At 36.8% G+C, this 12546-nt stretch overlaps 3 protein-coding genes across 3 annotated transcripts in view; 2 read left to right on the top strand and 1 right to left on the bottom strand.

Annotated features, from left to right (window-relative positions):
- LOC114272442 (putative disease resistance RPP13-like protein 1) overlaps positions 1-12546 on the top strand; it is a 295308-nt gene that overhangs the window by 123684 nt on the left and 159078 nt on the right. The window lies entirely within an intron of this gene.
- The window catches only part of LOC145820620 (uncharacterized), a 46743-nt gene that overhangs the window by 16444 nt on the left and 17753 nt on the right, over positions 1-12546 (top strand). The gene's annotated exons all lie outside the window — the stretch shown is intronic.
- Positions 2364-7646, bottom strand: LOC145819412 (uncharacterized). The gene is made up of 6 exons (XM_082913401.1): positions 7007-7646; positions 6516-6730; positions 5885-6437; positions 5122-5751; positions 4941-5055; positions 2364-3063 (listed from the first exon to the last, which is right to left on the bottom strand). Exons 1-6 carry the CDS (start codon positions 7644-7646, stop codon positions 2364-2366), a joined length of 2853 nt encoding a protein of 950 aa, XP_082769527.1.

Genomic DNA, 12546 nt, shown 5'->3' on the forward strand with positions numbered 1-12546 from the left:
CAAACTCATCATTAGTATAAGATTTACCAAGAGATTTTAGAGCATTAATAATATTTAGAAATAGATTCAAATGATTCCATAATAAAGAGTTCATAATCATGAATAAGCATATCAATCCCAGACTCTTTTATTTGGCTAGTTCCTTCATAGGTGATTTCAAGTTTATCCCAAATCACTTTAGCAATAATACACCCAGAAATTCTATTGTACTCATTTGCATCTAGTCCACACACAAGAATAAGCTTGGCTTTAGCATTAGCTTGAAGGAGTTTATAATCACGCTCATTAAATTCATTCTCAAGTTTAGGCACACTGATATGGTCTACTACCTTGGTAAGGATTTTAAGACCTTTAGTGATAATGAGCCACAAAGCATAATTGGTAGCTTGTCCTACAGCAGAGTAAGTAGAATACATGGTTACTATGGATCAAAAACTCAAGATTGTTAAATCTAAACAAGGGTCTCAGGCTCTGATACCAATTGTTACCCAAAAAGTAACCCATGGGGGGTGAATTAGGTTTCTACAAATTAAAATTAATAATACCCCAATAAAATTAACTACTAGTACAAGAAATTATTAACAAGCACAGTGATGAACTTAGCAGTAAATGATCAAGCAAAATAATAATGAAGTATAACTAACATACAGGGTAAATCAAATGATTAACACATGAATATTAGATAGCTATAGCAGTAGTAGGAAAGTAAAGAGATTAAGGAAAAGGAGACAAACAGATTTATAGTGGTTCAGCTTCAACCAAGCCTACATCCATTCCTCAAGCTTCACTTGAGATTTTTCACTATCTTCTAGCTTCACAGGGGTGCTAGCAACCTCTTTACAAATGGAGCAATCCTCCACGGATTTTACATAGACTTCACAAGTCCAAACCCTTGCAAATCTTAAGTGATTCTCAATCACTCTCAAGATTTCAATAACACAGTGTTTGCAACACTTTTACAAGATGAAATGGTATTTTTACTTTCAAAGAAAGCTTACAATAAATATCTCTCAAATATAGATATATAAAATGAAACTTTGATTTTTCTGTAAATCTCACACAGGAAAGATGGGCTTAAAACTATAAGGTTCAGTGTATAATTTTTTAGAATAGATGTGAGTGATTATAGATCAAAGAATATTTTCAGGTTTTTTGTCACTTGTTTACCTTAGAAGCTTTGGTATATATAATGAAAATTATAGCCGTTTATAGCCGTTGTATTCATTTGAATTTATAGTCGTTGTAGTTATTTGAATTTATAGCCGTTGTACTTCCATCATTACCAATTTGAATATCTTCCACTCCATCATTACAAATTTGAATATCTTCCACTTGAACCTTTTGGCCTTTTGAACCTTTATAGCCATTTACAGCCGTTGTACTTCTATCATTACTAATTGGAATATCTTCCACTTGAACCTTTTGAACCTTTTGGCCTACTGCTATGTTAGGCTATTTGAACCTTTGTTTTGGGCTGTTTGAACTCCTGATTTAATCAAATATTAAATACATTCTAACAACATTTAGGATAAAGGTTTAGGTGAGAAATAATGGGACAAAATAAATTTTGATTTTATTAAAACATAAAATCATCAAAATAAATGTTGATTCTATTTTTCTCTTTCAAATAAATCATCAAAATAAATTTTGATTCTATTATCGCAGGTCATGTGCCTTGAGCAAGCACTGTCGAGGTACCACCGGTTGTTGCTGAAATTTGACCTAAAGCACACCTGCAAGAATCAGATTTTTGTTGGCTTTTTGGTACCCATCTTTTCTTGGGTCCATGAGAGTTAGAAGTTGAAGTGTTTTTGGGAACCCACTTCTTTTTCATTCTATTGAATGAGTTTCTCTTAGCAGGACATAAAGGAGAGATGTGGCCTTTTCTTCCACAGTAATGACATGTAAGATGAGAATGGTTAGATGATACAAAGGATTTTTGGGAAGTTGTTGCTTTCGAAAAAGGTTTATAGCCAATCCCCATTCTTCCAAAGGTTTGAGTTTGACTTTTGAGAATTTTGTCTAAGGTATTTCTCCCTTGAGTAAATTTTGAAAGAACATTTTTTAAATCTTCTATGTTTTCATTTAAGACAACTTTGTCATTTTTCAAAATTTCATTTTCCTTTTGTAAAAACTCTTTTTCCTTTGAGAATTCTTTCTTCTTTTCATTGTCAAGACTTCGTTTTCTAAAGTATTGATTTGAGAAGTTAAGAATTCCTTTTCTTGAGAGAAACTAGAAATCAATTTCTTTTGACAGCTACTTTTCAAACTTAATTTTTTAAATTCATCATGCAATTCATCAAAAGCAGTTTGTAATTCATCGAAGGTAAAGGTGTCATCATTTACCTCATCTTCCAGTGCTATTAAGTATAGATTTGCGACTTCATTTTTGCAAATATCAGTCTCTGAGTCGCTGTCATCACTGTCATCTTCCCATGCTGCAATCTGGCTTTTTTCTTATCCTTCTTGAATTGTTTTTTGTGCTCTAGACATTCTAATTTGTAATGACCCGGCTTGTTACATTCATAGCAGATCACTTCGGTTTTTTTATGACTTTCTCCTTTTTGAAGATCTTTGTTGAAGTCTTTTCTGAAAAACTTCCTTACACCTTGCTTTTTCTTTATAAATCTTTTGAATCTTTTGGTAATGAAAGCCATCTCTTCATCTTCTTCTAAAACATCTTCTTCTTCCCCTTGAGATTTTGTGGTAGACTTGAAAGCTATCCCTTTCTTCTTATTCTTGTCTTCTTCTTCTTTTCCTTCCTGCATAATGATCTCATGGGTTAGGAAAGATTCCATTAGCTCATTAAGACTGAATGTTAATAAGTCTCTTGCTTCTATCACTGCAATAACTTTGTTCTCCCAACTTTTTGGCAATGATCGGAGCACTTTTCTGACAATTTCTGCATTCGTGTAAGTATTTCCAAGAGATTTAAGATTGTTTATAATATCTGTAAAACGAGTGAACATTTGGGATATGTTTTCATCTGGTTTTATCTTGAAGAGCTCATAGTTATGAACAAGTAAGCTCACTCTAGATTCTTTAACTTGAGTGGTTCCCTCACTAGTTACAACAAGTTTATCCTAAATTTCTTTAGCAGTGGTACAAGTGTATATTCTGTTAAACTCGGTAGCATCAAGTGCATAATACAACATATTAACAGCTTTGGCATTTAATAGAATATCTTTATAGTCAGCACTAGTCCACTCACTCTCAAGTTTAGGTACTAGCAGACCATCTACGGTTTTTGTGGGTACCTTAGGACCCTCACATATGATTTTCTAAACTTCATAGTCAGTAGATTGAATGTGCATAATCATGCAGGTTTTCTAATAGTTAAAATTTGTTCCATTGAAGAAGGGTGGTCTGTTTGAGGCTTGACCTTTAGGGAGAGAAGAACTAGGGTTTGCCATAGATCACTCTAAGACGGTTAAGTCACACTACTAGAGACGTGGCTCTGATACCAATTGTTAAACAGGAAAGCAACCCAAGAGGGCGGGGGGTGAACTGGGTTATTAAAAAATTTGGTCAAAAAATAAGGTTCAAAAGATCTTATGTAATTAAATGCAGCAGATAATCAATAGATTAACAGAAAGTAAAAAGAATAGGAAAGAAGAACTTAACACAGAGATTTATAGTGGTTCGGCTCACTGGCCTACGTCCACTCCTTAAGAATCCTCCTTGAGAATTTCTTCATTATGAATCGATGCACCACCAAGCTCTTCCAGCTTGAGGTTTTTTTTACCAAAGGCCTTACTTCAATCTGTTAAGGAACTCACTCAACAAAATGCCTCACTTTACAGATGTTTCACTCAGAAACTAAGAAACTAGAATAAGAGGTTCAACTGTCCTCTTTGACTATTACCATCTCTCAAAAGATGGATTATGAAAGTGTAAGCTCACAAGTAAGTTTTCGGACTAGCTTAAATCTGAAAATGGGAGAACACAAGTGAAATCTCGGAGATTGAAAAAGATGCTCGGTATACTTAGTGTAGTTGCAGTCGTATCTCTCTTGTTTTTTCGGATTTGGAAAAGATCCAAATTTATAGCTTCCATCCGACTCATCTCTTGAAGTAAAAACACACCCATGTGGGTATACTATCCGTTGGAGTTGGGCAAGGAAAAAGTTTCCAGCTGTTGTGAGTGGAGAATGTTTGGTACAGGCTGTTTTCTGACCATTGGAGATGGAGCTTTCTCAAAGGAAGTGATGCCCATGCTTGGAATACAAAACTATGGTGGATGGATATGATGTTGTCTCCATGCTTTTTCTTTTTCAGACTTTGGGAGTGGTGTGAGTGGAGAATGTTTCCTCCATTAAGTCAGAGATTGTTGTCCCAAAGTTCCTTTTGATTAGAATAACATTTGTCCAATGATGATGTCACAGAGACCCTCTTTGAGTTGGAAGATGGCGGCTAGGTTTAGTTCAACCCAGACATAAAGGTGTCGACCCTTGCAAATTGGGTATTGACCCTTTGCTCTGATTTTTCTTTCCTGAGTTGATTTACATGTGTTCCTGGTGTCGACCCTTAGCTAATTTAGTGTCGACCCTTGTGGCTGAAGTGTATACTGCGTTTTGGTGTCGACCCTTGCTGCTGTTGGTGTCGACCCTTGCATATGGAACACTTTAGTTATTTTTCCAACTTTTCCCTAGTGTCGACCCCTGTTTTTCTGGTGTCGACCCTTTGTTCTGGAACACTCAACACTCTTGAGGATTATTCTAGTGTCGACCCTTGGACCTGTGTTAGACAAAGATAGATTTTTGCAACCAAGAGCTCATGCTTATTTTCTGATATCCCAAAAAGTTATTGAAACATAATATTCTAGAGTCTCAAAACGATTAGAATCATGAAGCACAAATATTAATTTGAAAACTTCAAATAATCAGAAGAATAAAATATTCATCATTAATCAAAATCAATAGAAATTCAAGTTTGAGTAACCTTAGGGCTAACAGAACCAATTCCCAAGTACTAGTTTTCTGCAGAGCAGACAACTCATCATCCATAACTTGAACCCAATGAGGATCCTCACATGCCTTCTTGTAAGAATGAGGTTCTGAAAAAGAGTGAATAATAGACAAAAAAGTATGATAGGAAGCAAAAAAACATGTATTAGACCAACCTAACCTGTTTGGAGGATGACGTGCTCGAGTAGGATATCGGTGTTCAGCAGGATCGGTGTCGTTAGAAGCAGGAGGAGTAGCAGTAAGAGCAGAGACAACCGGTGGAGGAGGAGCCTTGCGACGAGAATAAACTAATAACGGAGGAGGAGAAGAAGCCGAAGGAAGAGAAGTAGCGAGAGGTGAAGCAGGAAGAGAAGATGGAACAAGCTTATGAGGAACTATGGAGATGTATTCATTAGACGAGACCTCAGAAGGAAATGGGTCAATGTGAACCAAATCCTCTTTTGAAACTGGAGCAATGAGAGGGGGAAGCTGAAAGTAAGACAGATGTTCGAGAAAGGCAACATGACGGGAGACATAAAGGCGACGAGAGACAGGATCGTAACAGCGGTAGCCTTTTTGAGTAAGACTGTAACCCCAAAAGACACACAAGACAGACCAGGCACTGAGTTTGGTCCTATCTTTACGAGGAAGGAGGACAAAACAAGCAGATCCAAAGACACGCATAAGGGAATAATTGGGAGGTTGGGAATACAGAACCTCATAAGGGGATCGACCGGAGAGTAAGGGAGTCGGCATACGATTAAGGAGAAAAGCGGCGGTAAGAACTGCCTCACCCCAGAATGGTGCTGGAACAGAGGCAGAGAAAAGAAAAGATCGAGCTAAGGAGATGACGGTGTTTACGCTCAGCACGACCATTTTGGGCAGGGGCATCAATACAGGAGGTTTGGTGAATGGTGCCCAATTTGGCCAAATACTCACAAAATTCAGTTTTAAAGTATTCCCCACCCAGGTCAGACCGGAATATTTTAATTGTGGCCCCAAACTGTGTAGTGATCATAGACTGAAAGGTACGATATATCTGATAGAAGTCAGATTTATGAGCCATAAGATAAACCCAGGTATAGCGGGTACAATCATCAACAAAGGACATATAATACGCAGAACCCCTTTTAGTGAGAATAGGAGAAGGTCCCCAGACATCAGTATGTACAACGAAAAAAGGGGAAGTAGAAATAGAAGTATTGTTATTAAAAGGTAAAGCTATAATTTTAGCAAGTTTACACCCTCGACACTCATCAATTTGACTACGAGAAACTTTACCTAGCAAGCCTGATTGAGCTAAAGACCGCAAGCAGTCAACAGACAAATGACCTAAGCGAGAATGCCATAAATAGAACTGACTCGATTGAGAATCTAACTGAAAAGATGAAAGTGCAACGGGGGAGGTAGACTGAGGAAGATGCAGGCTTTCCACCACATAGAGATCTCCAACTCTACGGCCGGTCCCAATCTGTTTCTTAGATATCCGATCCTACACACAACAGACAGAAAAAGAAAAGATAACATTAAAACCAGAAGTATCAAGCTGACTGATAGAAAGCAAGCTAACAGACAGTTGAGGAATATAAAGAACAGAGGGAATAGTAATAGTAGACATAGTAGAGGGTAAAACAGACCCAATAGATTGGACATATATACCAGTCCCATTAGCAGTATTGATAGTAATAGGAAAGGAAAAGGGGATACAGTTTTGGAGTAAGGAAAGGTGAGGAGTCATATGATGAGAGGCACCAGAATTAAAGAGCCAGACAGAGGAAGGAATACCTGAAGAGGACCCAAGCAAACCTGAATGAAGAGATGTAAGAGCGGAGGCAGATGAGGATGGCTGAGAAGTGGAGAGGATATGCTAAAGTTGTGCAACCTGAGCACTCAAAGAAGCCAAGTCAGGATCGGGAGCCGGAGTAGATGTAGTGCAAGCGGTAGAAGGGCGGAAAGTACCCAAAGTAGGACTGCGGAATTGTGTCTGGGAAGATGGAGCAGGCTGACGTCCCTTCTTGGGACAGTTATTCTTCCAATGACCCCTCTAATGACAGAAAGTACACTCATCTGGCCCTAATGATCCTTTCTTGGGTTTCGCAGTGGCTTGAAGCTGATAAGGAGGTGGGGTCGATAACAAGGGAGGCTTGGCAGGAGCCAAGAAGACAGAATGAGGCAGAGTCTGACTGGCCGTCTTAAGACGGGTTTCCTCGGAGAAGAGCTCACGAACAATAGCATCCACAAAGAGAAGAGGAGATCGGTGAAGGATGCCACCTCGGATAGCCTCATACTGAGGGGATAGAGTCGTTAAGAACTGCACTAAACGATCCTGCTCTCGAAACTCAATATAAGCGTCCAGTATCTTGAGACTAGGTGGTTGCATAAGAGCCAATTGATCCCAGAGACCGGTCATCTCAATATAGAAGTCTTGAATAGTTTGATCCCGCTGACGAGCACTCGGAATAGTTGTTTCCAACTCATATCGCTTGGCAAAGTTGGACTGCTGATAAACACTTAGAAAATAATCCCACACTTCCTTGGTAGTACTGTACTTGGAAAACATCATTCCAATACGGTCATCCGTAGAATTATGAAACCAGGTCAGAAGTTGGGCATTATCACAATTCCAAGTGTCACAAGAAGGCAGATACCCTTCCGCCTTCGAGTTCGATGGACGAGGAACAAAACCAGAAACATAGCCCATTTTTTTTGACCAAGAAGAAAATTCTTCATGACACTGGCCCAATAGGCATAATTGCTACCAGTGAGTTTACATTTGATGGCTTGGATTTTAGTAACCGACATTGTAATAAAACAAAGTTTGTAATAAACGGACAAGTATGGGGCTTGAGTGCAATATTCCTGAAATAGGGTTTTAAATAGAAATACCCAAGTTGAAGCACAAAGATCGCGAAGCAGAGAGAAAGAGACTGAAGCTGAGATCGATCTTTAGACAGAGATCACGAAGCACAAAGAGAGAGAGAGAGAGACTGAAGTTGAGATCCATCTTCAGACAGAGATCACGAGGAAGATGAACCAAATTAACCAGAGAGCCGAAGTGGATAGCTGCGAATCGAATCAAACAGAGATCGCGAGGAAGAGAGAAGGGCCTTCACGAGACAAACCAGACGAACCAGAGAGGGCTAGGGTTTCGAACCTTTGCGAGTCTGGAGAGAGAAAAGTCGCTACTCTGATGGTGACATGTGAAGCAGCTAGGGTTTCGAACCTAGCTTTGATACCATGTAAGATTTTTGAACGAAAACTGTATATTAGATTGATATTTGATTACAATCAGTCCTTAGATTATATAGCCCTAACCCAAAAGGAAAATACAATCATGCCTCTAATAGGATTTTAATACAATCGCGCCTCTAATAGGACTCTAATATGTACAACCACAATCATGCCTAATTTGTTAGATTCACAATATATTCTCACTGTTTGGATACTCTGAAGGACTTCATTCTGATGTGGAAAATGGTAACTACATGTTTCTATGAAATATTCACTTTCCCTGAATTGATTAGGAATATTCACTAGCAGTTTATCAATTATGAAATAGTTGAATAGAGTGCCTAAATGGTTGGGTTTCACATAGAGTAGATAACAAGCTTGGGTTTCACAAACATTCATTTAAGTTACTTGAAAAATAAATAAATAATCCAACTTAGTCGAAAACGGGGCGTTCGAGAGGCAAAAATGTAAAACAGCCACTGAACCACTCTATGGATGTCAGGAGTTGCTTCCTTGTGACACATAGGACCTGTGAGGACAGACGAGATGTAATTAGTACACGTAGGTTGGGAGTTTGAGTAAAAAATGCCTTAAACTTGGTCGAAAAAAGGCGTTTGGGGGGTGAAAATGCAAAATAGCCCCTGAACCACTCTATGGATGTCACGGATAGCTTCCTCGGGACACATAGGACTTGTGGAGATAGACGGGATGTAATTAGCACACGTAGGTTGGGAACTGGAGTAAAAATGCCTTCAACTTAGTCGAAAAAGGCGTTCAAGGGGCCAAAATGCAAAACAACCTCCAAATCACTTTATGGATGTTATGGGAAGTTTCCTCGTGACACATAGGACTTGTGGGGACAGACGACATGTAATTAGTGCACGTAGGTTGGGAGTTGGAGTCAAAATGCCTTAAACTTAGTCGAAAAAAGGCATTCGGGGGGTGAAAATGCAAAACAGCCCCCGAATCACTCTGTGGATGTTACGGGAAGCTTCCTCGTGACACATTGGACCTGTGGGGACAGACGGCATGTAATTAGCACACGTAGGTTGGAAGTTGGAGTCAAAAATGCCTTAATCTTAGTCGAAAAAATACATTCGGGGGGTGAAAATGCAAAACAGCCTCCAAACCACTCTATTGATGTCACGGGCAGCTTCCTCATGACAAATAGGACATGTGGCGGCTTCCTCATGACTCTATGGGCATGTGAATATATTTTTGTCATGAGTTGCATGTATTTTACCTTGATGAAGAAGAAGAACAAGCAACAAATTGGATGGAAAAGAAGAATAACATGGTTAATGAGGTATATGTTCAAAAAAAGTTTGGTTTTTTTGCTTTTTTAGCCTGTAGACCTTTTCTTTAGAAACTTTGGCTCCGTTTGGTAGAGCTTTGTAACTACGATTTGAGAATATGAGTTGTATTTTGAGTTTGTGTATTTTAGAATTATGATTTGAGTGTAGAAAATTTGTTTGGTTATGGTTTTTGAATAAAGTGTTGAATTGAGTGTGGAATTGAGTGTAGAATTGAGTTTTGAAAGTTTGATTTGACATGTGAAGTAAGAAAATTTGTTTGGTTATGAGTTTTGAAAAGAGTTTTCAAAACTTAATTCAAATTGTTATAACTCATAACAAAACACATTACTTTCACATTATTGAAAATTTTGATCAACACTCATAACCAAACTCTTTTTAAAATTCAATTAAAAAATTTATTATTAACAAAAAATAACATTAATCAATTTTTTAATTGAAAATACTACAAAAGAAATAAATTTTTTTCAAAATAAATATTCAAAAAATTTAAATCATAAATATTTAAATAATTTAAATAATCTAAAAAATTTAATAAGTAAAAAATTAAAATAAATATTCAAAAATTTTAAATCGTAAAAATTTAAATAATTTAAATATTTAAAAAATTAAAATAATTTAATATTTTAATATTTTAAATTTAAAAACAACTCTACACTTAAATCGTAACCAAACACATAAAACAAAACTCAATTAAAAAATTATTTTTAAAACTCATAACCAAACACATAACTCGAAACTCCATACTACTTTCACAACTCTACACTCAAATCGTAATCAAATACATAACAAAAAAATTAAAATATTTAAAAATATTTTTATAAAATAGAGTTTAAATTTATTTTTATAAAATATTTTAAAATTTAAAAAATTAAAATCGTAATATTTAAAAATATTCAAAAAATTAAAAAAATTAAAAAATTAAAAAAATCGTAACATATTTAAATATTAAAATATTTAAAATCTTAACAAAATTAAAATATTTTTAAAATATTGATTTGAATGGAGTTTTGAAAAGAGTTTTGAATTATGTGTTTGGTTATGAGTTTTGAAAAGTAATGATTATGTTTTGAATTGAATTTTGAGAAATGAGTGTAGAATTATGATTTAAAAACCCTAAACAAACACCACACTCAAAAGTGAGTGTGGAACTAGATTTTGAAAACTCCACCAAACGGAGCCTTTATTTTTGCTTTTAGTGTTGCTTTCTGCAATGAAGAGAGTATTGCAGAAGTATTTTTGCTTCAAGGAAATTTCTGTCTATTTTAGGCTCCATTTGTTTTGATGTAATATAATTTACACTGAAAATAATTTCATGTAGAATAATTTACATCTCTTATTTTTCAATGTTTGGCTTCAACTCTAATAGTTCAAATCACAAATCTCAAGGCAGGCTACCAGTTAGCTATTGCTCTGCTATTTTTACAAAAGAATAAATATATTGTTAAAATTCACCTACTACACACCTACCACTACCACCTACTACACACTCACCTACTTCACCTACTCTCCACCTACTCCTCACCTACTCCTCACCTACTACACACTCACCCTCTTCTATATATAGGAATCATGAATCATTGTAATAAATATTAACATTTATCAATCAATAATACATCAATTTTAACATGGTATCAGAGCAGGTTTAGAACCTAATATTTTCGCTTCACCGGCGGGCGGCAACCTCACCTTAGCCGTCCGCCGGACCTCAACCTAGTCCACTTATTTTCTACACATACCTTCACTTTCCTGAACCTTCCCACACAAAATCCTCTTGGCGATGCTGATGATGCTTGCACAGTTGGTGGATCAACTATTTGTTGCAGCATGTAACAAACCCCCCGTGTTTTGTATCATCACTGAGTATTTGGCTGTGGGCTCTCTCAGAAAATACCTTCATCAGCAGGAGCCTTATTCACTTCCTCTCAACCTAGTTCTGAAGTTGTCCCTCGACATTGCACGTGGGATGCAATTTCTTCATTCTCTGGGGATACTTCACAGGGATCTTAAATCAGAGAATTTATTGCTTGGGGGGCAGAAGGTAGCAGATTTTGGAATCTCATGCTTGGAGTCTCAATGCGGCAGTGCAAAGGGATTCACGAGCACTTACCGTTGGATGGCACCAGAAATGATCAAAGAAAAACACCATCCTCTCTCACTCTCTGTCACCTCGTGGGCTTGTCTCCACCACTTTTGAATATGTGGTGTCCCAGCTATCACCTCGTGGGCTTGTTCCCACCATACCCTTATAATATATTATAATCCGCCATATCAACTCACAGATTCACACACCATCACTGGTTTTTTCAAATCATTATTTTATTTTATTTTTTTATCTTTTCTTTTTGAACATTACACCATCGCCCCCAACATCTTCCACTCAAAAATATTCTCTTTTCTTTATCTATTTTTTATTCTTATTATTATTATTAAACCAAATCAAAACAAAAACAACACCAAAAAATTGAATAATCGAGGATGCATCATCTTCCAACTTCAACTGTAGGGCTTCACCGAAGTTATCAGAAAGTTGAATAATCGAGGATGCATCAGCAACAACTGAGGCATTTTGCTGCTGTCTAGCCTTCCTTTCCTGCAAGCTTTTTTTCTCTTTCCTCATAAAAACTAAAATCATCCAAGATTGATGTCTCTGCTGTCTAGGAAGGTGAGATAAATTGGTGTTAGGTATTTCAGGTTTTGAAGGCTTGCTCACTATACACACTCTGCTGGAAGCAAAATTTCTGAATGTGTTAATCTCTCTCTCTCTCTACTCAAGGACATCCACCGGGTCACCCACTCATTTCTTTATTTTTTTCTTTTACTTCCTTTACCACCACTCACCCATGTGACCCACGATGCTCAGATTCTCCAACCTATACTTTTTCTTTTCATTACACTCTTGTTCCCCACTTTCTTTATTTTATATATATATATATATATCTCTCTTTTTATTATATTATATTAAAAAAAAAAAAATCATCATCTCTCCTCCGTTTGATTTCAAACTCCATTATTTTTATTTATTTTCTCCAAACCACTTTCCTTATTTCCCCCATC

This window comes from Camellia sinensis, chromosome 2, assembly GCF_055761805.1.
Source record: "Camellia sinensis isolate YWXY chromosome 2, ASM5576180v1, whole genome shotgun sequence".
NCBI lineage: Eukaryota > Viridiplantae > Streptophyta > Magnoliopsida > Ericales > Theaceae > Camellia > Camellia sinensis.

What these genes read in the sequence shown, in the direction of transcription:
- LOC145819412 (XM_082913401.1), bottom strand. Translation starts at nt 7,646, where the DNA reads ATGGGCTATGTTTCTGGTTTTGTTCCTCGTCCATCGAACTCGAAGGCG. An exon ending in ATACTTTAAAACTGAATTTT is followed by an intron (nt 5,752 to 5,884) that starts GTGAGTATTTGG and finishes CCTCTGTTCCAG; the next exon opens with CACCATTCTGGGGTGAGGCA. An exon ending in TTGGTTCTGTTAGCCCTAAG is followed by an intron (nt 3,064 to 4,940) that starts GTTACTCAAACT and finishes TGTTGTAACTAG; the next exon opens with TGAGGGAACCACTCAAGTTA.